Source organism: Oratosquilla oratoria, chromosome 18, assembly GCF_046742065.1.
Source record: "Oratosquilla oratoria isolate Oo_2021 chromosome 18, ASM4674206v1, whole genome shotgun sequence".
NCBI lineage: Eukaryota > Metazoa > Arthropoda > Malacostraca > Stomatopoda > Squillidae > Oratosquilla > Oratosquilla oratoria.
The window spans coordinates 58177464-58203218 of NC_134794.1; the positions used below are offsets into that span (position 1 = coordinate 58177464).

A 25755-nucleotide genomic window follows, 5' to 3' on the forward strand; every position below is an offset into this window, starting at 1 on the left:
TGTATCTTGCGACACTGCCTCTGACCCAGGGCAGTGGACAAGGTGCAGGGATGACCCATCATCCAGGAGGTGGAGTGTATTTAGGGATGGAATGGGTGGGAATGGTTTTATGCCTTTTTCTTTTTGGCTACCACCCTTGTAAAGGTGGAAAAAGCCTTGGTATATGTATGTATGTATGAATAAAAAAAATCAATTAAAAAAAAAAAAAATTCATTCATATACCAAAAAGCTTCTTCCCCCTTCTACCTTAGATCCTTGAGGATGAAGAGTCATCCCTGGCCCCCCCTCCACCCCCTGCCTGGGTCAGAAGCAATACAAAAATGAAGGGATAATTATATCTATACATACCCAGGCACCTATATCACCCCTTCGATCCATGGTGTAGTCATCAAGGCAGGTGAGAAGAGTACGTAAAACATCTTTTAAGTTGCCACCACAAAAACATTTGCTGGGGTGACCTTCTTTGCGTATGCCCACAGTTGCTAGGATCTGCTCTAGTGCCTGTATGGCTTGCTTACGGCTGAGAGCATGTGAGGCAGTTGCTGGTGTTATGACCAAAGCTTCTAGAGGGCACTTGATCACTTTATCTAACTGACCCTCCAGCACTTCCACAGGAAGGCTACCTGCAATAAAGGCAAATCTTAGTATAGTATTTTGGACATGAATTTCCAAACTCACACTTAAATGGGGCAGCCATTTCAGTCTTTTTTTCTTTTTTCTTTTCCTTTTCCCTCTTGGGGAGTTATGGGCTGTATCTAACTAGTTCATGCCTCATATCCCGAACCTCCCTACTACTCCATCTATCTCCTCATCTCCTTTGGTATTGAGATCTCCCAACACTATCATTTGTATTCCTCCCAAACTACCAGGAACATTTGCACTCAAAAGAATGTACCTCTCATTCCAATTCCACCTTCACCCACATTATCTATTTCAGCATTTACTAGCAGAGCCCCAGGAGGCGCCAAGATAAGAGGGAGGGGGGAGGGTGGAGGGGAATGGAATATATAGGAAATGGAATGGGTGGGAGTGGTTTCTATGCCTTTTTCTTTTTGGCTACCCCCCCTGTAAGGGTAAGGAAGCCTTTGGTATATGCATGTATGTATATATGCCACTCCCTTTGGCCCCTCATCACACCAGACACCTTACCCAGCGCACTCCTAGACTCAAATTCAGCATTCCTTTTCAATTAAGTTTCACTCAACACTAACACATCCATCTTCCTCCTCACATACTACCAATTTCTCTTATTTTACTCTCATTTGTACCACATCCATGCATATTTAATGACCCAGCTACTAGAGTCATGATTGGAATTCCCCCCAGTCTCTCTTATGCCTTGACTTCTTGTAGGAGAAAAATAGTGGAGGATCCCTAGTCCCCTCATGCTGTTCCATTCATCAACTTCTACAACATGCATGCAAACATTGTGGCAGCATTTTTTCTCCCCTCCTACCACCACTACTGGGTGGTTAGGATGAGGCAGTATTACAGAAATGGGAAAGAGCAGGTTCAAGGGAACTGTATGAAGAAGGGTCAGCAATACTGCACAGTTATCATCATTCCTTTATGAGTAGAAATTCTAAACCCTAACATAGATGAATGTGTGGTTCTGGTCTGTAGGGGCACCCAAGTCCCATGACTGTTGACTGCATGTAATTATGCAATCAATATCCCCAGAATACAGAAATACATACCTAGAGCTGCTAAATATCCAATGCGTTGAGGTTCCTTGTCTGTATTTGTGCCCTGTATATATTGCTCAACCAGCTTTGGTGACTTATTGTAGTATTCTGCAAGGAAGACAGGCAGAGCAGCTAGACCTGCTGCCCGGATATTGTCTTCCACATAAATGATGCATTCATCTAACACATGGAACCAGTCCTCTGTATGAAAATAAATCAATCACTTAACTCTGACCGAGTCCAATCCTAAAACTAAAGGCTGAATTTTCATATTGCACCATACCAAACCTTTATACTGAAGACTTTGATACATCTCTTCTCTTTATGGTTAATGATAACAGCACAATTGAGTAGCAAAATTAAACATCTTAAAGCCATAACACAAAACAGTGAAAGCACTTGTTTTCACCAAAATATATTATTAATGATAGAGAACACTATCATATATTAAATACACATTACAAAGAGATGAAAGCAAGTGAAAAGTCTGAAGTGAGGGATGAGTAGTGGAGAGAGGAAAAGTGTGTAGGTGGACAGATGCTGGGTAGGAATTAGTAGTAGGTGAGAGTGGACAGAAGTGAGATGAGCCAGTTGTTGTTTGTGGATAACATTCCACTTGTAGCTGAGTCACTCATGAATAGAATAAACAGTATGTACAAGACCCCCATCCTCCTAAATTCTAATACAAAACAGACAACCTACCAATGACTGGTTTGCCATGGATAGGCAATGCAGCAAGAGTACAGTGCTGGATGAAGACAGAACTAGCCTGTTTCATATATTCTCCACCCAGGCCCCGATACAGCTTGCGTCGCTCAAGATTAGACACAACATCACACACACCTTCAATAATGCTGTTACCTAAAGTGATCAATGACTGGTCAGTAATGATATGACAATTGAGTCAAAGTAGTTAATACCACAGTATAGCTAGATTATATATATATATATCATTATATATTTACACATAGATAGGGTGGTGCAAGAAATAAATACAAAGGTGATGGGTCAGGGATTGGAGATGATTGTGGCAGGATTAGAGGAAGGATTGAGGAAGTTAGTGACAGAGTTTGGGAATGTGTGTGAAACAAGAAAGTTGAAGATAAATGTGAGTAAAAGTAAGGTGATGAGATGTACAAGGGGAGAAAGTGGAAGCAGACTGGAAGTATATATTAAGGGAGAGAGACTGGAGGAAGTGGATAGTTTTAGATACTTGGGTGCAAATGTGGCAGGAAAGGGAGGAGTGGAAGTGGAGGTAAAATGTAGATTGTGGGAAGCAAGTAAATGCCTTGGGGGATTAAAAAGTGTAATGAGAAATAGACATTTGGGAATGGATACTAAGAGGAGATTGTATGGAGTAATTGTGCTGACAGCACTGTATAAGGCAGAAACATGGAACATAAGAGAGGAAGAGACGAGTTTAAATATGTTTGAGACAAGGTGCATGAGGAGTATGATAGGGGTTACTAGGGTGGATAGAGTGAGAAACGAGGAGGTGAGGAGGAGAATGGGGGTGGAAAGGGAGCTGGGAGATAGGACTGATGGAAGAGTATTGGGATGGTTTGGACAGATGGAAAGAATGAGTGAAAAAAGATTAGTAAAAGAGGTGTGGAAGGTAGAGGTAGAAGGAGTGAACATGACGGGGCAACCAAGGATATGATGGATGGGTGAGGTGAAAAGGGCATTGGGAAAGAGGGGAATGTTTGTTGAGGAAGGATGGAGAGGACAGAAGATAGGGGCGAATGGAGAATGGTTGTGTATAGATGATGCTGTGATACATGGAAGGGAGTGGATGGGGGATGGGGGGGGTGAGGAAATATGTGTGAAATAATTATTTGATGCAACCCAAAGGGATTTCTCCCCATCTTCTCTTTTTCTGCATGAAGGGACAGTGGGGGGGGGTGCCGATTTAATGAGGTGGCTTTGCTGTGGATGTGCTGTGCCTTGCAACACTGCTTCTGACCCAGGGCAGTGGACAAGATACAGGGATGACCCATCATCCAGGAGGAGCCAAGATAAGAGGGAGGGAGGGGGGTGAATGGGAATGGAGTATGTGGGAATGGAATGGGTGGGAGCTGATTTTATATGTTTGTTTTTTGGCTACCTTCCTTGTAAGGGGGAAGAAGCCTTAGGTATATGTATATATAGCTATATTATAATGCTTTTATGAACATGCATACAGGACCACTTACTGATCCAAGTAGTGTGATGTAAATTCCTTTTCTTTGCTGCAGCTGCAAGTCCATGGATAACATTTCCCAAAGCAAACAGTGCACCGTGTCTTGTGGTCAATATGCTGCAGGTGGACATGGTCAGTAACTCTGGTAGCACCTCCTCGGCCATCAACTCTGGACAGAGCCCAGTGAGGTTATGCAATGCCTGTAAAAATATTTTTTAATATAGTCAATGTCTGCAGCCTTTACAAAAGAATATTGTCACATATCAAATTCAAAGTGGCTGTGATACACTGTTTTTCCTATCTAATGTTCCTCTTCCCAGATTTTAACCCCTTCCATACAGTGCCGCACACGTAGGCGTCATGGACTTAGATCTCGGTGGCAGCAGCCAATGCCAGCCGTACGACGTGTCGTAATAATACTCGCATCATAAAATATAGTCACCGCTTATATTGATCGTTCTCTCTTCACCCGTGAATTTTGATAACCATAGAAAATGCGATTACAAAAGAATTAGAAAGAATGTCATTATGGAGGGGGGTCTACAATAAATATAATCAAGACGCCGATATGGCAGCCTCGCGAATACACTCGCTCCCCATGACGCCTACGTGTGCGGCACCGTATGGAAGGGGTTAAGGTTACTTGGAGACCCGAAATGATATCACTTCAAATAGAGTCTATGTACTTAGGACATCAGACTGTCCTAAAGTTACTCGAGGAAGGCATATTGTGTTGTCTGGGTGGAGTAATGAAGATGACTTGCTCTAGCATTAAGATCTCCAAACACTACTATCTACACACCAAGGGCTTTTTTCCTCTTACAAGGGAGGTTGCCAAGTCAAAAGGTATGTACCCACACCCATCCAAAACCCTTTCCTCTTATCTTAGCTCCTCATGGATGATGGGTCATCCCTGTATCCCGCCCACTGCCCTGAGTCATAAGCAATGCGGCAAGACACAACACGTCCACAGCAAGGTCACTTCACTTAATCAGTGACCCATCCCCCTTCTCCATCACCTCATGCAGAAAAAGAGAAGACAGGGAGACATCCCTTTGGGCTGCATCAAAATATCATTCACACATAACTACTCCGTACACTCCCATCCCCCACCCCCTCCCTTACTTGCATCAAAGTATCATCTATACACAGCCATTCTTCACTCACCCATATTTCCTGCCGAATCCCTTCCTTGCTCAACAGGCATTCCTCTCTTGCTCAATACCCCTTTTGCCCCATCCATCCATCTCATCCTCGGCCGTCCCCTCAAGTTCACTCCATCCACCTCTGCCATCTACACCTCTTTTACTAATTTTTCTTCTCCCATATTTTTCCATGTGTCCAAACCATCCCAGTACTTTCGTCAGCCCTGTCTCCCATCTCCTTTTCCACTCCCATTTACCCCCTCACATCACCTCCTTGTTTCTTACTCTATTCAACCTTTATCATACTTCTCAGACATTTCATCTCATATATACAAATATATACCAACAGCCTTTACCCCCTTACAAAGGAGTTAGCCAAAGTTAAAGATATAAATCCACTTCCACACATTTCATCCACACATATTCCACTCCCATTTATCACCCCCCTCCCTCTTTTCTTGGCTCCTCTTGGATGACGGGTCAACCCCTACCATATTTCTCATGGATTTCATTTCAAATACATTTAAACTCTTCCTATATTATGTTCTATGTTCCTGCCCCATACAGTGCTGTCGCCAAATCACCCTTCCATACTATACAGGCACTGTACTGGTCCTCCAGCACTCTACCCTCCTTTAGACATTTCATCTCAATTACATTTAAAATTTTCTTCTTTACCTCTATTTCAAGTCTCTGCCCCATACAGTGCCATTTGCACAATCACCCTTCCATACTATCTCCTCTTTGCATCCATTCCCAAATGCCTATTTCTCACGACACTTTTCAAATCCCCCCAAATAATTTACTTGCTTCTCTCAGTCTACAATTTACCTCCACCTCCACTCCTTCCTTTCTTGTCACATGAGACCCCAAATACCTAAACCTATCCACTTCCTCCAGCCTCTCTCCTTTTAGACTTACTTGCAACTAACTGCCATCCTCTCCCCTTTCACATCTCATAACCTTTTACCCACATTTACCTTTAACTTTCTCCTATCGTATACCTTCCCAAATTCCCTTAATCCTCTTAATACAGTACATATAAAGTTCTCCTAAAATTCTACACATTCATTTAAATCAATCCAAAACACTTCCTTCTATTCCTCACTTTTCTCACTACCAGGGTCACACGCACTCACAAAGGCCTTTATCTCTATCCCAACTTCATTCCCCACATTATCCTTGATGACACTTCTCTCTATGCCATAACACATTTACCTATTTCATCACTAACCAACAATACTATTCCTTCCCTCTTTTGCCCTCTTGCTACTTCTAACACCCTACCCATCACACTCTTAAGATGCACAGTGATGAATGATGTACTATGGTCCATAGGATCACATCAAAATAGCCCTTAACCTCTTCCATACAACAACACCAACATAGGTGCCATGAGGCGTGAGTGGGTAGACAAGGATACCGGCGTCAGCGTCTTGATTATATCTATTCTATAGTCATAGCTGAAAGACCCCTGTATTCTGTGAAGTGGCTTGTGATTGCATTTTCTGTAGTTATTCATATATTCAGAGTGAAAAAGAATGAATAATATAGCTCCAATTTTATATCTTGTAATGCAAGTATTGTGATGCATCACTGAATCATCGTACATCAGGCATCTGATGCTGCGCACAAGAATTTCTCTCGTATTGAAGAGGTTAATTCCTCGTTGAATGTCACCATGAAGTCAATACACCTAGGTATCTTAATGCAATACTCTCACTGCCACTTGTGTGGGTGTTCAGGCCCATGACATGAACCCACTTAAGGAATTGGTGGTGTTTTATGTCTTGGGTTAAAGTGTACTTCAGTATGGAGGTATACACATAAATATATATTCAAACAACTGTCCAGTAATGTCGTAACACATTAATAAATACACTAAAAACCCACTGTGGTTGGATTTAAGAAAAGAAATATACGGAAATCGTTATTTCCTTTCTTTTCTTAAATCCAACCACAGTGGGTTTTTATTATATTCAAACAAGGTAAATTAGGTCAAGGATACACACCTTTGCAGCAAGTTCTCTCACAGCCGAGTCCCAGTGATTGACCTTGTGCTTGAGCAGATGAATAACAAGAGAATGTGTGTACTCCTTGTGCTGGGCCACTGACACACTAAGCTCAAGATAGGCACGGTTGCGAATTCCAACAGCATAATAGTCTACAGTTGTCAGTAACTCAATACCATGGGGGAAAACCCCCTGCCTTCCCACATGCTCCTGGAAAGCTGCAGACGCTGCACGGCGAACTGGAATCTGTTAAATCAGGATGGTTACAGAAAGCAGGAACAGGAAAAAAAATTCATTCTCACCAGTGTCATCTGTTGGCTCCAGGCTAAAGCAGATCAAATCCATAGAACATTTCTACATTATCTGACCTTATTCCTTAATGTGGTTCTAGTCCTGACCAACATCACATATACATTTCCTAAGTAATTATTGCTATGCACAGTACAATATCTATGTAAACTGACCACCCAAGACAACCATGAATCATCCAACACTGAAACTAAAGGGACAACTCTTTCCACTAGATGAGAGCCCCAAGATCCCAGATCTCACTTTTGATTGTTATATGTCCTTCAGCCCATGAAGATAGTTCTTGTGACCTGCCTCGTGAAAATAATTTGCAACACCCCACATGGAACTAGCTCTTGTTACTTGCCTCACAAATATATCCCTGCAACTATGACACCCTGGGAGAAGGAGCAGAAGATGGGTAGATGCAGTATCATGTACTGTGACTACCTTTACATTGAATCAAAACTACCATTGACATACTAGTAAGGTTCATACATACGTACACCAATGGCCATTTCCTCCTTACAAGGAAGGTAGCCAAAATACAAGGGCATAAAATCCACTCCCACCCATTCCATCCCCACATACTCCACCCCCTCCCTCTTATCTTGGCTACTCCTGGATGATGGGTCATCCCTACATCTCGCCCACTGCCCTGGGTCAGAAGCAGTGTAGCAAAACACAGCACATCCACAGCAAGGCAGCTTCATTTAATCAGTGACCCCCCTCTGTCCCCTCATGCAGAAAAAGAGAAGATAGGGAGAAATCCCTTCAAGTTGCATCAAAATATCATTCATACATGCTCCCTCACCCCCCATCCCCCACCCACTCCCTTCCATGCATCACAGCATCATCCATACACAACCATTCTCTACTCACCCCTATCTTTTGTTTTCTCCCTTCCTTCCTCAACAGGCAATCCCCTCCTTCCCAATGCCCCTTTTGCCCGATTCATCCATCGCATCCTCCGTCACCCCTTCATGTTCACTCCTTCCACACCTCTTTTACTAATATTTCCTCACTCATTCCTTCTATGTGTCCAAACCATCCCAGTACTGCCCCATCCACCCCATCTCCCAACTCCCCCTCCACCCCCTGCCCTCCTGCTCACCTCCTCGCTTCTCACTCCATCCAGCCTAGCAACCCCTATTATACCTCCCAGGCACCCCATCTCAAACACATTCAAACTACTTCTCTCTTATGCTCCACACTTCTACCCCACACAGTGCTGTCAGCACAATTACCCGCCATATAATCTCCTCCCAGCATCCACTCCCAAATGTCTCGTACCTATCATCACATTTTTCAATCCCCCAAGGCATTTACCCGCCACTCCCAATCTGAATTCCACCTCCACCCCCATTCCTCCCACTCCAGCCATATTCATACCCAAATATCCAAAGACATCCACCCCCTTCAGTATCTCTCTCCCAATACTCACCTCCAACCTGCTGCTAAACTCTCCCCTGCACATCTCATCACCCCACTTTCACCCACATCCATCTTCAACCTCCTTCCCCCGCACACCCTCCCAAACCCCGTCACCAATCTCCCCAATCCCTCCAATCCTGCCACAAGTGTAGTGTCGCCAGCAAACAACAACTGGCTTATCTCCCACTTTTCTCCACCTTCCTTAACTATCTCCAATTACCAGCCTACCACCCCCGTGCCCAACCCTTGCACCACACCATCCATGTACAAATTGAACAGCCAAGGCAACACAAACACATCCCCAGTGAAGTTCCACCTCCATCTCAAACCACCCACTCTCTCCACCTCCAACTTCAACACAGGCTTCACCACTCTTGCAAAAACTCCTGACTGCTTCCAACAGCCCCATTCCCATCCCACACACCCACAACACTCCACCACAAGCCCCCTTCAAATCCACAATGGCCCAAAAAACATCCCTACCCCCTCCACACATCCACCCCACCACAAAAATCCACGCAACCCCCACATATCCCAAACCCACGCTGCTCCCCAACACCCCCGACTCCTCCCTCCAATCCTCCCAACTGTACACACCATGATCATCACGTGGCATGGAATGTGTATGATGTCGCCCACAACCTGATGCTTCTCTGCCAGTGCGGCCCTCCTTGACCCGACCTAACCTAACCCAGTGCAATTATGCAATTACGCACCACTGGTGACTACCCATGCGGTATATGTAGTGGCTTCAACTGCATGTAAAACCAGTTCACTCGTACCTTAAAATAAAGGAGAAAAACTCACCAAAACCTCTTTCTCTTCACCAACAGTAGCATTGCTACACAACCAAAACCCTCCCACACACACCCCAACTATATTCAATAAACCAACCCCCCCAAAACCACCACACCCACACCCGTCCCCCTCCCCTGCAAAGCAGAACCATACAGTTACTCCTCCAATCTTCCGGCACTCCACCCTCCCCCAGACAAACACCAAACAACTCCACCAGCCAGTCCACCATCACTATACCTCCCTTTTTCAGACACTCTCACCCCCTCCCCTCCACTTGATTTACCTCCCCTCCTCTCCCAACTTCCCTCCAAAACATCTCCCCATCACTTTCAAAATCCTCCGTCACACTTTCACCTCACTTCACATCTGCTCTTCCCCCAATCTCCCCCATCCCGTGCTCCACCTCTCCTCTTCCGTCCTCGCAACTCTCACATGATTCTCCCGTCCTATCCTGCAACCAATCCATGAACGTCTGCCTCTTTTCTTCCACAACCCTCCCCAATTTATCATCCCACCATTCACCACCCCTCCTCCAGTCCCTCCCGCTCCACACACCAACCCAGGGTGACCCGACGTCCTGTACTATATGGGATCATCCCATATTTAAAGCATTTGTCCAGCATCCTATATCAACTCTCCCTGGGAAGTGTTTTGTCCTGTATTTTAAAGATTTTAAACAATTCACATGAAAATTTGAGAAAATTTTACATATTACAGGTATATTAATTCGAAAGCAACAATATCTGAGTGGAATTATATATATATATGAGCATCGAGCTGATCTGGCAACATGGCTGGGGCAGGGGCGTAGCTCCGCTTGAGTTAATCTGTCATGATTGTTGCTTGAAACAAAATATACAATGGACACACCCCTTTAAAGCAACTGGAAAAAAAATAAAATAAATAAATAAAAAGTACAAGTCCTGGAGATGTGAGCTTGTACACATTATTCATATACCTCTCCAATTTAGGTGTCCCGTATCCCAGTTTTCAAAATCTGGTCACACCCCCACCCAAACCATCCCCACTCCCAGCCCCCAAATAAGGTGGTGGTGGGGAAGTAATAATAATAATTGATAATTAATAATAATAATAATAATAATAATAATAAAAATAAATAAATAGCTATGTTACAAACCTCTCTATCAAAGAGTGCTACCACCAATAGGCCTTGGGCAAGGCGCTGCACTAAAGGTGCTAGCTGTTCTGGATGGTAAGCCCGTGCAAATGCCCAGCACACATAGCATGCTGCATCCCTGAATAAGAGGAAACTCCATATCAAAAACATGTTAGTGTAAACATCACTGCAAGATAACTAAAAATACAGTCAGAATAATAAAAAAATAATGATAATAATAACATTCATTCCCTCAAGTATTCACAAAGTGAGAAAGAGAAGCTGATCTCTCTCATGTAACACTTGAGTTGAAAAATGTTGCTGGTCAAAGACACTCCAAAAGAAAATGGATCTTCCAACATATAAAAACTTCTCACCTAATATTTTCCCCAACAGCACACTGTCCCTGGAGATCATCATAAATCAGTGCCTTCTCCAACACTGGTAGCACTTCTCCTAAACGTTCAGGAACTAGAAGTCCTCGACGAGCTGCAAGAAATTCCAGTCAAAGATTATTCATACAATGTTCTGCAGGTACATTCTAAATCATCTAATAATATGATATGGTTTAATATCACAAACTCCCCCCTATTGGGAGGCTAGGATGGTTCCCCTTACAGAGGACTTTGTAGCATGGAATTTAATGAACCATGCCCTTGGCAAAGTTGAACCAAGGGCATGGATCATTAAATCAGGAGGCACTGTCCCAGCCTCCCGATAGGGGGGGGAGTCTGTGACATTAAACCATATCATCATCATCATATCTACTATAATAAAGTAGTAGCCTCTGTCTGTCTGTTTGTTCACAAACTCCTCCTGTGGTTTTGGAGACAGACCCCCATAATCGTATATATTCTGATACCCTATCACTCCAGATACTTGGATAACTATATTTCATAACAAAAAAAAAAAAAAAAAAAAAAAAAAAAAAAAAAAAAAAAATTTGGGTTATGGGTTAAAGTTAGGTAGGGTGTGGTATGGTAACATGCCACTACTGTAGTGTCCCCTTAACGTGCAACAAAAAATGTATCAAATGAATGTAAAATCAGAATTTCATGTATCTTACATGTTGATATCTTATGAATGTAGTATTTGAAGCTCTTACCATGTGGCAGCACAGGTTCTCATGTGCCATTATGTGTTCCAGATCAGTGGCCATTTATAAAACAAAACGTAACAGACATACCTAGTTCTGCAAGAGCAAGACAGCCACCATGCCAGGCTCGATGGGATTCACTTGATGAAAACAAGTCAAGGAGTGCACCCACTACATCATCACCCAGCCTTTGTGCTAACCGTTCTGTCAGTCGTCCAACACCTTTGGCAGCCGACCATCTGGATACACATAAGAATTTGTATCAGCAATGAAGTTCCCTGTGTTGTGTGAGCACCAACTTGTGGAATTATACTACACTGTCCTACATCCTACACTCACTTGTTCTATGCAGCATTACAAAATCTCTTCAATGAGTGACAAAAGGGCTGAATTAATGGCCATGATGGGTTTCCTGGGGTCTGTGGACCTCTTGTAAAAGACAACCAAAACAACAGATTGATTGATCAGGTTATGTCAAAGGGCACTACAAACTTGAAAATAACAATGATTACACAGTACATAAAGCTTCAACAATCTTCAATAGAATGACAACTACGTTATTCAATTTTAGAGATGCAGCATACTTGCCTTACTACTGTATCCTGGTCCTTGAGACCTTGAAGTAAGTAGTCTATGACTTCCTCAATTTCCTCTGGTACCTCTTCTTCTTCTTCCTGATCTAGTTCCATCTCCTCATTTAGTTCAAGTTCCTTCTGAAGTGCTTCCTGGTTCTGACCTGCTGTATTGCGAAGCATATTGATGGCTAAGGTTCGCTTTCCACGTTGGTATCGCCATGATGCCACACGTGGCTTCAGGAAAGTCAACCCTGTAACACAGGGTAACTTGATTAAAACAGGCCCAAAGACACTTCATGGGTGAATGGCTAAGACATACAATGGTAATAATACAGTTCCTAACAGTCATGATTGGGATGGATTCCAAACAACCAATTTTAAAACAAATTTTATATGAAGGTGCTGTATATATTTGACTAAGCTCATATTCTCTTAATGTCATTTCCTTTCATTTACCTTTTTTACAGTAACTACTATAGACATGGCCTCACTAATCTTTTGACCTGTTTTTGATTTGGGACATATTGATCCACTCCTTTATAGATTTTCATCAGAATCATCAATTTTTCTTTCACTTGTGTTTCTTCCTTGTGGAATTTTTCCCAGTTTGCTTTAAGAAAAAATTTCCTAAGTTTCTCAAAATCTGTTTTATTATACATCAGTCTTCCTTTTCTGTGCTTCTCATTTCTCTCTATATATATTTCCTCCTTTAGTTTGTATTTAAGAAGTATGTGGTCTCTCTTCGCAATTGGTGTCTTGTATTCAATTTTGTCCACAATTTCAGGTTCTGATGTAAATAATAAATCTAGTCTCAACAGTTCTTCCTTAGTGTTTTCTTTTACCCATTGTGTCATTGTATGTCCTATAGTCATGTTGAGTAATATATTTCCCCATTGGTGCTCTCCATTTTTCACTGTTATCTCTTCCCAACATATTTCTTTGCAACTAAAATCTCCCATAAGTACTGCAGTACTTCCATCTTTCAGCATCTCATTTAATGAAAGTCTCATATCTAACATTTTGGATATATGTGTATGCACCTCCCTCTTTGTACTTAACCAACTTAAACACTTCCACCTAATCATGTGCACTTTGTAGAGGTAGATATATATACATACATATACCAAAGGCTTTTTCTCCCTTGTAAGGGAGGTAGCCAAAAAACTAAGGCATAAAAACCACTCCCACCCATTCCATCCCCACATACTAACTCCCATCCACCTCTTTCCTTCCCTCTTATCTTGGCTCCTCCTGGACTGTCATCCCTGCATCTCGCCCACTGCTCTAGGTAAGAAGCAGTGTCGCAAGATTTTATGCATGGATGGGGTGGTGTGAGAGGTAATTGCAAGGGTAGTGGGTTGGGGATTAGAGATGGTTAAAGAAAATGGAGAAAAGTGGGAGATAAGCCAGTTGTTGTTTGCTGATGATACTGCACTTATAGCAGGATCAGAGGGAGTTAGTGACAGAATTCCTGTGTGCAAAAGGAGGAAGTTGAAAATAAATGTGGGTAAAATTGAGGTGATGAGATGTACAAGGAGAGAAAGTGGCAGCAGACTGGAAGTGAGTATTAATGGAGAGAGACTAGAGGAAGTAGATAGTTTTAGATACTTGGGTGCAAATGTGGCAGGGAAGGGAGGAGTAGAGTTGGAGGTAGAATGTATATTGAGAGAAGCAAGTAAATACCTTGGGGGATTAAAAAGTGTAATGAGAAATAGACATTTGGGTATGGATACTAAGAGGAGGATGAGAGAAGTTTGAATGTGTTTGAGATGAGGTGCCTGAGAAGTATGATAGGGGTTACTAGGCTGTATAGAGTGAGAAATGAGGTGAAGAAGAGAATGGGGTGGAAAGGGAGTTGGGAGATAGGGTGGATGAAAGAGTATTGGGATGGTTTGGACACATGGAAAGAATGAATGAAGAAAGATTAGTAAAAGAGGTGTTGAAAGCAGAGGTGGAAGGAGTGAACATGAGGGGTCACCAAGGATGATTTGGATGGATAGGGTAAAAGAGGCATTGGGAAAGATGGGGAATGTCTATTGAGAAAGGACAGAAGATAGGTGTGAATGGAAAATGGTTGTGTATTGATGATGCTCTGACACATGAAGGGGAGTGGGTGGGGGATGGGGGGTGAGGATGTGTGAAAAATAAATTGACTGAGCCCGAAGAGATTTCTCTCTGTTTTCTCCATTTCTGCATGATTGTGAAGGTACAAAGAGCAAATACAAACAGAAAATTTTTGTTCTCTTACCAATACGTGTAATGAGTTTAACTGCCAATTTCCTGATAGGAGTTTCTGCCGTACTAAGCACCTTGCAAGCTAAAATGCGTTCCAACACATCCTTAGAGAACTCCATGAGCTCCTCCCTTCTACCATGTTTGAAAAGTAGACCAAGGGCTCGCATGACACCCATACGGCTAAAAACAGTTTGTGTGGTTGCTTCTTTCGGAGTTTCTACTGTCTGTAATAAATCATACAAAATATAGCCAAACACAACATCAGATTAATACACATTAAAAATCAATCAATGTGTAGTCTCACTTCTCCCTTGCTGGAGATATGCATCCTAACTACCTGGCCATGGCCACTGTAGTGACTCAATCACTTGGAGAAGAAATTTGTGTTATTGTCGATATTGCTTTGTGAATATTAAGTAGTGTTAGATTACAAGTTCTATGTATAAAACATCACACTACACAACAGAGAATGTATAAACAATTGATTTATATGGTTAAAACAAACACTAAATGCAGTGTTTCTGAAAAGATGTGATAACAACATTCTTGCCTTCCTAAATTTGTAGAATAGAGAATCATTAGTTATGTTAATGTTATAAGCAATCAATTCTATATTGCATACAGTTGGCCAAGTCAAATCACACATCACACTCCAAACACAATTAAAACCCACAGAACACTTCTCCCATCTCAGCCCCTTACCACAATGATGACATGAAACATAGTTTTACAGTGCTCAATACTAACATAATAAATAATGGTGATGATGATGATGATGATATAGTATAACGTCACACACTCCCCCCTCCTATCAGGAGGCCAGGACAGTGCCCCTCACAGAGGGCTTAAATAATGTAATACAAAATTTCTTCTCTTTGTGACTTATGAGTCAACCTGCAAACTACCTCTTGATATCTCAGAGCTACATGCCTCTTGAAGCTCGCTGGCTAAGTGGGTTAGGGCGTTGTTACTTGCAGCGAAAGTCATGGTGAGGGCGGTTCGAATCCTGCCACCGGTGAAGTTGAACCAAGGGCATGGTTAATTAAATTCCACGCTACAAAGCCCCCTGTGAGGGGCACCATCCTAGCCTCCCGACAGGATGTGTGTGTGATGTTAAACTATATATATATATATATATATATATATATATATATATATATATATATATATATATATATATATATATATATATATATATATATATATATATATATATACATACACACACAGTGGCCGCGAAAAGTTTGGGCGCAAAATTATAGGCACCCCAACTTTCCCCTAAACTCAAAACATGCGAAAAATACAACTTTCCACCCAAACTTTTCGCTATTTTTCAATGCTAGCGTTTGTACCCGTATTTAGCCGAGACAATACACACTATTTGGCAACTCTGTTTAGGTGCACTCGATGTCACATGGAGTCAGTATCTAAACATCTCTCACTGAGAGTAGTCTTTTTTTTGCGGTGGTCTCTGTTTTTGTGCCTTGATATCTCCGTAATGGGAAGTGGTAAAGAGCTGGAAAGAGACACAGTTGTTACAATCATAACCCTCTATAAGGAGGGTTATAAGTGTAAAGATATTGCTACTCGTGTGGGAATTGGAGTGCGTCAAGTGCAAAAGTGGACCAAGAAATTTCGAGACGAAGGAAGTGACATCATTCGTACTCCAAAGCATCGCTCTGGTCGGCCAAGGAAGATATCAAATCGTACTTCTACGGTTCTAACTGCCTCTTAATAACCATAGGAGGCAGTTAGAACCGTAGAATTACGATTTGATATCTTCCTTGGCCGACCAGAGCGATGCTTTGGAGTACGAATGATGTCACTTCCTTCGTCTCGAAATTTCTTGGTCCACTTTTGCACTTGACGCACTCCAATTCCCACACGAGTAGCAATATCTTTACACTTATAACCCTCCTTATAGAGGGTTATGATTGTAACAACTGTGTCTCTTTCCAGCTCTTTACCACTTCCCATTACGGAGATATCAAGGCACAAAAACAGAGACCACCGCAAAAAAAAAGACTACTCTTCGTGAGAGATGTTTAGATACTGACTCCATGTGACATCGAGTGTGCCTAAACAGAGTTGCCAAATAGTGTGTATTGTCTCGGCTAAATACGGGTACAAACGCTAGCATTGAAAAATAGCGAAAAGTTTGGGTGGAAAGTTGTATTTTTCACATGTTTTGAGTTTAGGGGAAAGTTGGGGCGCCTATAATTTTGCGCCCAAACTTTTCGCGGCCACTGTATATATATATATATATATATATATATAAATGCCTTTTGAAAAAAAGAACCAATGCAAGCAATTGAATGAATCTGTATGATCTTCATACATGAAATTTCACTGCAGCAATTATCATTTTAGTGACTTTCACATTACCAATTAACCACTATAACCAAGGTGTTACTATATGTGTTGTGAATATAAGCCAGCTGATATATATGTCCTAATAAGCCTTTCTATTGAACCAGTGGGAAACATGACTGACAATTCTAAAAATCCAATATTTCACACAGTATTTACCAGTTAACTACTTCAGTTTAGTGACACAACATGAGCCCAGAAGTAAAAAAATCCTGATCAGAGTAAGTCCTGACTTGTAAAGGTCCAGAGCCCTTTCAGTCTGGGAGGATGAACCATTACGAAAAACAAATTACAACGTGGGGTCCTACTCTTAACAGAACCAAATCATTTGGTGACAAAACAGATTCTATAAAGTACACTAATAATCATCTCACTCACTTTAAGGCACTGGCTTATAAATTCAGGCATATGCTCATCTTTCAAGTCAGGTCTTGTGACAAGTCGTGAGGCAAGCAGAGCAGCCATGTCACGGGATTTCTGGGCCGAAGAAAGATGATACCATACAACAGCAAGAAGCCTAGGAATAATGAAAACAGATTAAATATATAATGATGATAATAGAAATAATAACAGCAACAAAAATAATACATATACATTCAACATGTATCAAAAGGCCCTTTTCCCATTATAAGGGGAAGTGTCTGAATCAAAGCAGACACCCATGCCATCCTAAACCCATCTGTTGTCTTTTCTATTTTAGCATCTCACAGAGGAAGGGTCATCCCTGTCCCAGGTCCACTGCTTGGGTCAGAAGCAATGCAGCAAGACCTCCATAACAGGGCATGACAACTGAAGCTACTTTATCCTTAACAGAAATCCCCTAACGCAATGTTATTTCCTCATCTTTTCAAAACCACTCTCCACTCACATTTCTTGTCCTCTCCCTCTCATGCTCAACAGACATTCCTCTTGCATCCAGAACCTCCATCATTTTGTTCTTGGTTTTTCCTTCAAGCTTACTCCATCCACCTCTGCTTTCCACTTTTTTGCTGCTACTTCGCTAATTCTATATTCCAAACCATCCCAACATTTTTTGATTGACTATCTGCCAGTTCTCTTTCTACCCCCATTCTTTGCCTCATCTCCACATTTTTCATTCTATCCATCCTTGCAAACCCTATCATATTTTTTAAACACTTCATCTCAAGCACATTTAGGTTTTCCTTTCTATCTATCTATACACCAAGAGATTTTTTCCCCCTTATAAGGAGGTAGCCAAGTCAAAGGTATGTACCTACTCCCACCAATCACCCTTTCCCCCCTCTCATCTTAGCTCCTCATGGATAACAGGTCATCCCTGTATCCCGCCCACTGCCCTGGGTCAGAAGCATTGTAGCAAGACACAGCACATCCACAGCAAGGCCACCTCACTTCATCAGCAACCCTCCCTCTCCATCCCCTTATGCAGAAAAAGAGATGGGTAGAAATCCCTTTGGGCTGCATCAAAACATCCTTTACATATAAGCATCGCTTATCCCCACCCCCCTCCTTGCATAACAGTATCATCTATACAGTCACTCTCCACTCATCCCTGTCACCTTTTCCTTTTTGCCTCTTTTAAATACCAAGTATCTGCTCCATATATTGTCATAGGTAGAATCACTCCTTCATAGTCTTCTCTTTGTGTTCGTCCACAGACACATTTCTCATGACACTTCATTCCCCTAGATATTTATTTGTATCCCTTACTCTAGAATTCATCTCCACCCCTACTCCCTGATACAAGTGACATAATACTTAAAATTCTCCACATCCTTCTTTATTATCATGACTATATTCAACATGATTACAGACTGAACACTATATCAAAACCATGGACAAGACAACCTAGGGTATGACTTGATTCCAACTCTTGCATGGCACCTTACCTCTGCACAACAGTTTGTGGCTTCTGCTGTGGTTCCTGCTGTTCTGATGTGTCAAAGCTGGCCATGCTGAATGGTAGGTAGACAATGATTGAGAGCCACAGCAGAAGAACAAAACTTTGATAAAAGTCTCCAGCAGCATCCTTTGCCTCCATCAATAACAACACAGCTGTTAAATCCTTTACCTGAAATGTAGGTGCAATGGGACCAGAGTTAACAAGATCACAGAAAATGTAAAGACAATTTCTTGGCTGTAACTTCCTCAAAATATGCCCAGTCATCTAGAAGTACAGTCTTATGGGATGGTACTCAGACTATGTATAAGATATCTCTCTGTCAACTCTGATAATTATATTTCCTCATCTTTCACCTATGGAGAGCTAACAACTGGCAACTCTTCTCCTTCTCCTACTTTCAGCCAGTAATATAGAAACAGTCCAAAGCATCTCCCCAGAGAAATCTATGTTATGGCCCAAGGACCTCTAGAGGCCACTGCTTGGACACAGATTTCCAATCAGTGAAACATAAATTAAGGGATTTTTTTTTTCATATATATATATATATATATATATATATATATATATATATATATATATATATATATATATATATATATATATTATACATTTGTTTATGTTATCTATTTTCATTATGACCCAAGAACAGTCCCAAGGAACTCTATACACACCTTTCCAGTGGAACAGAATGAAAAATTCTTCAAAGTCCTGACATATTTTATTTACACAGTCCTTTAAGATGAATTTGTCAAATCTGAGTTGTAACAATCAATAGCTGTTGACTATCAGATAATAATAATAATGACAACTATTGATTCAAGTTACACTAATTGTAAACCTGCAATCAAAAACCTCTCATAAACTTCCCCATCTACACTTAAAAAGCTGATCACTCTGAAACTACTACACTCACACTTCTCCCTTTTTCTGTTGTAAAGTGAAACTATACAGAAACTCTACCTTCTTTTTAACAAACATTAAATAACCTCACCAGCCAGTTTATCATCACTGTACTTCCGTCTTTTAGACATTCATGACACCCATCTAACCCAGGTGCCTCACCTGCTCTTGTCATTTCAATAATTTCCTTCACCTCATCTTTTCTTATTTCTCCTCCATTTTCCTCACTCATCACTGTCATTTTCTTAGCACATCCCACTGCAACTACCTTTCCCTCCCTATCCTCCTTAACATTTAGTAACTCCCTAAAATACTCTGCCCATATTCCTTACTACTGTTTCTTCCATTACCATCTCTCCATCTGCACCTTTTACTTTTTCTTCTCTAATTGATTCGCTTCCCCTTCCTCTCTTTATTTCTTTCCAAAAAAATTGTTATTACTTTCAAAATTTTCTGCCATACTTTTACTCCATTTCACATCTGCTCTCCTCTTTGCCTCCTTTATCTTATGCTTTACTTCTCTTTTCTTTTCTTTGTACCTCTCATATGATTCTCTCATCCTATTTTGTAACCCACCTGTATGCTTGCTTTTTTCTTCTATCTTCTTTGCTTCATCATCCCACCATTCACTACCCTTCCTTCTATTTCCTCCCATCCTCCTTAACTCTTCCTACTATCTACCACCTTTCTATCCACCACCCTCTCCCATGTGTACTTATGCTTGACTTTCTTCCTAAATACTGTATTTGCTATCATCAGCTCTCTTTCTAGACACATCTCCACCATCAACTCTCCATTATTTCTTTTCTGGAACTCCACACTTCCCAACCACTCCATCTATTGGTCTATTTCCTACCCCAGCATTAAGGTCTCCCAATACCACTACATTGATATTTCTCCCTAAGCCCTCTATGTACTCATTTAAATCTATCCAAAAAGCCTCCCTTTCCTCTACACTCTTCTCACTACCAGGCCCATATGCACTCACAAAAACCCACATCTCCCTTCCCAGTTTCACCTTCATCCACATTAACCTTGAAGAAAAGATTCATAGAATATATTGGATGATACTGAAAAAGAAAAAAGAATCACCACTTACCTCATGAGGAAGCTTCTTGGCCACAACCTTGTGTCCACGGACCTTGCACACCAGCCACATATATTTGAAGGCCTGGCCTTTAGCCACAGGATCCTGTTGAGTATCACGAATGAATCCAACCAACTGTGACAGCATACCCTCAAGATGGCCATCTAACAGATGAGGCTGTTCCTGCAAAATATTTATGGCAAAAATAATAACAGATACATAAACAAATCACACCATGACTTTTGATTCTAAGTTTTATAGGGATTCCTTCAGTTTTACTCTCACTCAGATACACTTCTTCCACCATTATGTCATTTCCTACAACAACCAGTCTATTTAACTAATTGTAGTATTCTGGATTCTCTCAATTTTCCTTATATTCTTTTTGGTACTGGGTGACCATAGTGTTGCTGCATCTTGGCCTTATCAGTGACTATTTTCTTTACAATTTCTTCATCCAAGTAAGTAAAAATCACTTTTATTGATCTTAGCAGGTTAAAGGTTTCACTGACAATTTTGCTTATCTGTTTATCAAGGGACATGTCCTTTGTGATTACTCCCAGGTGTTTCAGATCCCACTTTCTTTACTTCCTTTGCACCAGTTTTATATTGTCCTGATATTCTTTTCTTACTTTTTCCAAATTCCATTATGTTACATTTCTTAATGCTGGAAGTCCACTTCCCACTTCTGACTCCATTCCCAAACCCTGTTCAGATCTCTCTGCAACGACTCAGAATCCATTTCAGTACTCACTTTCTTCAACAATTTTGCATCATCTACAAAGAAACTCATGTAACATTCCACACCCTTGTCCATGTCATTTGCATAAATAGCAAACATTATTAGAGCCAATACTGATCCCTGTGAAACTCCACTAATCACCTCTTCCCAAGTAGAACTTTTATCTCTGAGCACTACCCTCATTTTCTTCCATGCAAGAAATCCTCCATCCATTTCAGTACTTTATCTTGTATCCCTCCTATGGTTTCCAGTTTTCTTAATAGTTTTTTGTGTGGAACTTTATCAAAAGCTCTTTGTAGGCCTAAAAAAGCATAATCAGCCCATCCATCCCTTTCTTGTATCATATGTAATAGTCTTGGGTAGAAACAGATAAAATTTGTGGCACATGATCTTCCCTGCCTAAATCCAAATTGTCTCAGATTTAGTATATTGTTCTCCTCCAGATGTTTTATCCATCTATTTTTTATTATGTGTGTGTGTGTGTGTGTGTGTGTGTGTGTGTGTGTGTGTGTGTGTGTGTGTGTGTGTGTGTGCACGTGTATTTACTTAGTTGTAACTTACAGGAAGGGGAGCTATGCTCGCGGTGTCCTGTCCCTGTATCTCACTATATCTAATTTGCTCTTAAATTATTGTTTTGTCTAGTATGTTCCATATATCCACCACTCTGAGGGGAAAGCTGATTTTTTCAGGTCTCTTCTATAACTGTCCTTTTTGAGCTTCCTCCCTTGTCCTCTTGTCTAGTATGTTCCATATGTCCACCATTCCTTGGGAAAAGCTGTTTTTTCAGGTCTCTTCTATAAATGTCCTTTTTGAGCTTCCTTCCATGTCCTCTTGTGTGTCTCTTACTCCAACTTAGTAAGTCATCTCTATCAATGATCTCCACAACTCTCATAATTCTGTAGATGGTCAACAAGTCACCTCTTTCTCTTCTTTGTTCCCGAGTCAGTAGTTCTAGTTTTGACAATCTTTCTTCATATGACAGTTCTTAAAGTGTTGGGGCCATCTTCGTAGTTGCTCTCTGGATTCTCTCAATCTTCCTTACATTCTTTTTAGTACTGGATGACCATAGTGTCCTGCATACTCCAATTTAGGTCTTATCTGTGTGACTAGTATTTTCTTTACCATTTTTTCATCCAAGTAAATAAAAGCCTTTATTGATCTTAGCAAGTTATAGGTTTCACTGACAATTTTGTTTATACGTTTGTCAGGGGACATATCCTTTGTGAGGACCACCCCCAGGTCTTTTCCAGATCCCACTTTTTTTATTTCCTTTTCACCAATTTTATATTGTCCTAATATCCTTATTTTACTTTTTCCAAATTCCATTATGCTACATTTCTTAATGTTGAAGTCCACTTCCCACTTCTGGCTCCATTCCCAAATCCTGTTCAGATCTCTCTGTTGTGACTCACAGTCTGTTTCAGTACTCACTTTCTTTAACAATTTTGCATCATCTGCAAAGAAACTCATGTAACATTCCACACCGTCCATGTAATTCACATAAATATAAAACATCATTGGAGCCAATACTGATCCTTGTGGAACTCCACTAATTACCTCTTCCCAAGTAGAAATCTTATATCTGAACACTACCATCTTTTTTTCTTCCATGTAAAAAGTCCTCCATTTCAATAGCTTACCTTGTATCCTTCCTATGGTTTCAGTTTTCGTAATAGTTTTTTGTGAGGGACTTTATCAAAAGCCTTTTGTAGATCTAGGAAAGGACAATCAGCCCATCCATACCTTTCTTGTTTCATATCTAGTAGTCTTGAGTAAAAACAGATCTAATTTGTGGTACATGATCTTCCCTGTCTAAATCTGAGTTGTTTCAGATTTAGTATATTGTTCTTTTCCAGATGTTTTATCCATCTATCTTTTATAACTTTTTCACACAAATTTTAGCTACCATGCTTGTAAAGGAAACAGGTCTGTAATTTGTTGGGTCTTCTTTATTTCCACCTTTATAAATTGGTACGACATCAGCACTTTTCCAGTCTTCTGGTATTTCTCCTCCTTTGAGTGAGCAACTTATTAGGTTATATATTTTGTCTGTTAATTATTCTCTATATCCTTTTAATATCCAATCTGCTATTCCATCCAGGCCATGCAATTTCCTGATATCAAGGTTCATTATTTGATCCATTATTTTTTTCTGCATTACTATTATTTCCCTCATGGGGAGGGGGGGGGGATTTCACTTCTCTTCATTCATCCCAATGTTGCTTTTTTTCTCTAGTGAAAACCAACTTGAAGTGTTTCCTCATGACTTCAGCCATTTCTGTATTTTCTATGTATATTCCCTTGGTGTAGTTTCACTATTTCCTGGTTATTTTTTAGTTTACCATTTATATATCTATTGAATAGTTTTGGCTGATCCTTACATTTTTCTATTATGCCTTTTTCATAGTTTCTTTTTTCTTACCTGTGTATTTTTATATATTTGTTCCTTTGATTAATATATGTCACTTTCTAAGTTTTTTGTCTTTTCTCCATCTTTTCCAAGCTTTATCTCTTCTGTCTTACATTTTGCTGCACCTTCTATTAAACTAGCACTTAATATACACCTTTTCCTGTTTTTACTTTGGGACATATTTATCCACTTGTGTTTCTTCCTTGTACAATTTTCCCAGCTCACTTTAAGAAAAATTTCTTAAGTTTCTTAAAGTCCATTTTACTATACATCAATCTTCCTTTTCTGTATTTCTCATTTCTCTTTATATATATTTCCTCCTTTAGTTCTAACTCGAGTATCATGTGGTCACTCTTTGCAACTGATGTCTTGTATTCAATTTTGTCCACAATCTGAGGTTCTAACATAAACAAAAAATCTAGTCTTGACGGTTGTTCATTATTTGGCTACCTCCCTTATATAAGGGGGGAAAAAAGCCTTTGGTATATGTATGTCTTTTTTCTTCCCTGCATATTTTTGCATATTCATTCCTTTAACATATATTTGCCACTTTCTAGGTTTTTTGTCTTTTCTCCATCTTTTCCAAGCTTTATCTCTTCTATCTTTTGCTTCGCTGCACCTTCTGTTAAACCAGCACTTAATATACACCTTTTCCTGTTTTTGCTTTGGGACATATTTATCCACTCCTTTATAGATTTTCATCAGAATCATCCATTTTTCTTCCACTTGTGTTTCTTCATTGTAGAATTTTTCCCAGCTCACTTTAGGAAAAAAATGTCCTAAATTTCTCAAAGTCTATTTTACTATACACGAGTCTTCCTTTTCTGTATTTTTCATTTCTCTCCCTATATATATACATATTTCCTCCTTTAATTCTAACTCAAGTAGTATGTGGTCACTCTTCACAACTGGTGTCGTGTATTCAATTTTGTCTACAATTTCAGGCTCTAACATAAATCTAGTCTCGATGGTTGTTCATTATTTTTTTAATCTGGTGTTTACTTTTACCCATTGTGTCATTGTATGTTCTATATTCATGTCAAGTAATGCATTTTCCCACTGTCCTCTCCCCCTTTCACTGTCATCTCTTCCCAACATATTTCTTTGCAGTTAAAAACTCCCATAAGTACAGCATTATCTTCATCTTTCAGCATCCTGTTTAATAAAAGTCTTGTATCATCTAACATTTTAAGAATAATCTCTCTCCAAGACCTTGTTTTTGGGGGTGCATAAATCACTACAAACTTTCTGCTTTTCATGTCACTATATTAACTCTTATTGTGATCATCTCTACCCTGTTCTCTCCATATGTAACTTTCATCACATTTAAGTTTTTCTTGGCCAAGAACATGATTCCACCCTGATTATATAATCCATGTCCAACACTGATAATAGTGGACCCCTTAATTTTGTCTCCACAATTCCCAACATGTCTGGTTTTTCTTCAGACAGGTAATAATTTAGTTCATTTAATCCTGAGATTAATCTGTCTATTTTGGTATAAGCTAGTTTTAATTTTCTACTCTATCTCATTCTCTGAACCTTTCATTTCTTTTTCTTGAATATGTAGTGACATGATGCATCCTACGACCCGTCACACACTGATCAAAGAAATCTTCGGAACTAGCCTTTCCAAGTTCCCGTAGTTGGCAAGCGTAGTTCGCAAGGGTGTCCCTGCCAGCCAGCGGTCAGCCAATCAGGAACTTGGAAAGCTCCTCACGTTCCCGCCAACCTCCTTTAAAAGGTCGGCGTTTCGCCGAGATGGGCAGAACAGTACCAACCAGCGCACAAACTACATCT

General features: G+C 40.5%; 1 protein-coding gene across 2 annotated transcripts in view; it reads right to left on the bottom strand.

Annotated features, from left to right (window-relative positions):
• Tbcd (tubulin folding cofactor D) overlaps positions 1-25755 on the bottom strand; it is a 47119-nt gene that overhangs the window by 14189 nt on the left and 7175 nt on the right. For both annotated transcript variants that reach the window (XM_076202128.1, XM_076202129.1), the window contains exons 3-15: positions 20816-20986; positions 18803-18984; positions 17313-17451; positions 14578-14788; positions 12343-12580; positions 11845-11993; positions 11036-11147; positions 10680-10797; positions 7022-7267; positions 3878-4064; positions 2388-2546; positions 1698-1886; positions 349-623 (exon numbers count right to left, since the gene is read on the bottom strand). In XM_076202128.1, the coding sequence (XP_076058243.1) occupies positions 349-623; positions 1698-1886; positions 2388-2546; positions 3878-4064; positions 7022-7267; positions 10680-10797; positions 11036-11147; positions 11845-11993; positions 12343-12580; positions 14578-14788; positions 17313-17451; positions 18803-18984; positions 20816-20986 (2376 nt within the window). The remainder of the gene's footprint in view (positions 1-348; positions 624-1697; positions 1887-2387; positions 2547-3877; positions 4065-7021; positions 7268-10679; positions 10798-11035; positions 11148-11844; positions 11994-12342; positions 12581-14577; positions 14789-17312; positions 17452-18802; positions 18985-20815; positions 20987-25755) is intronic.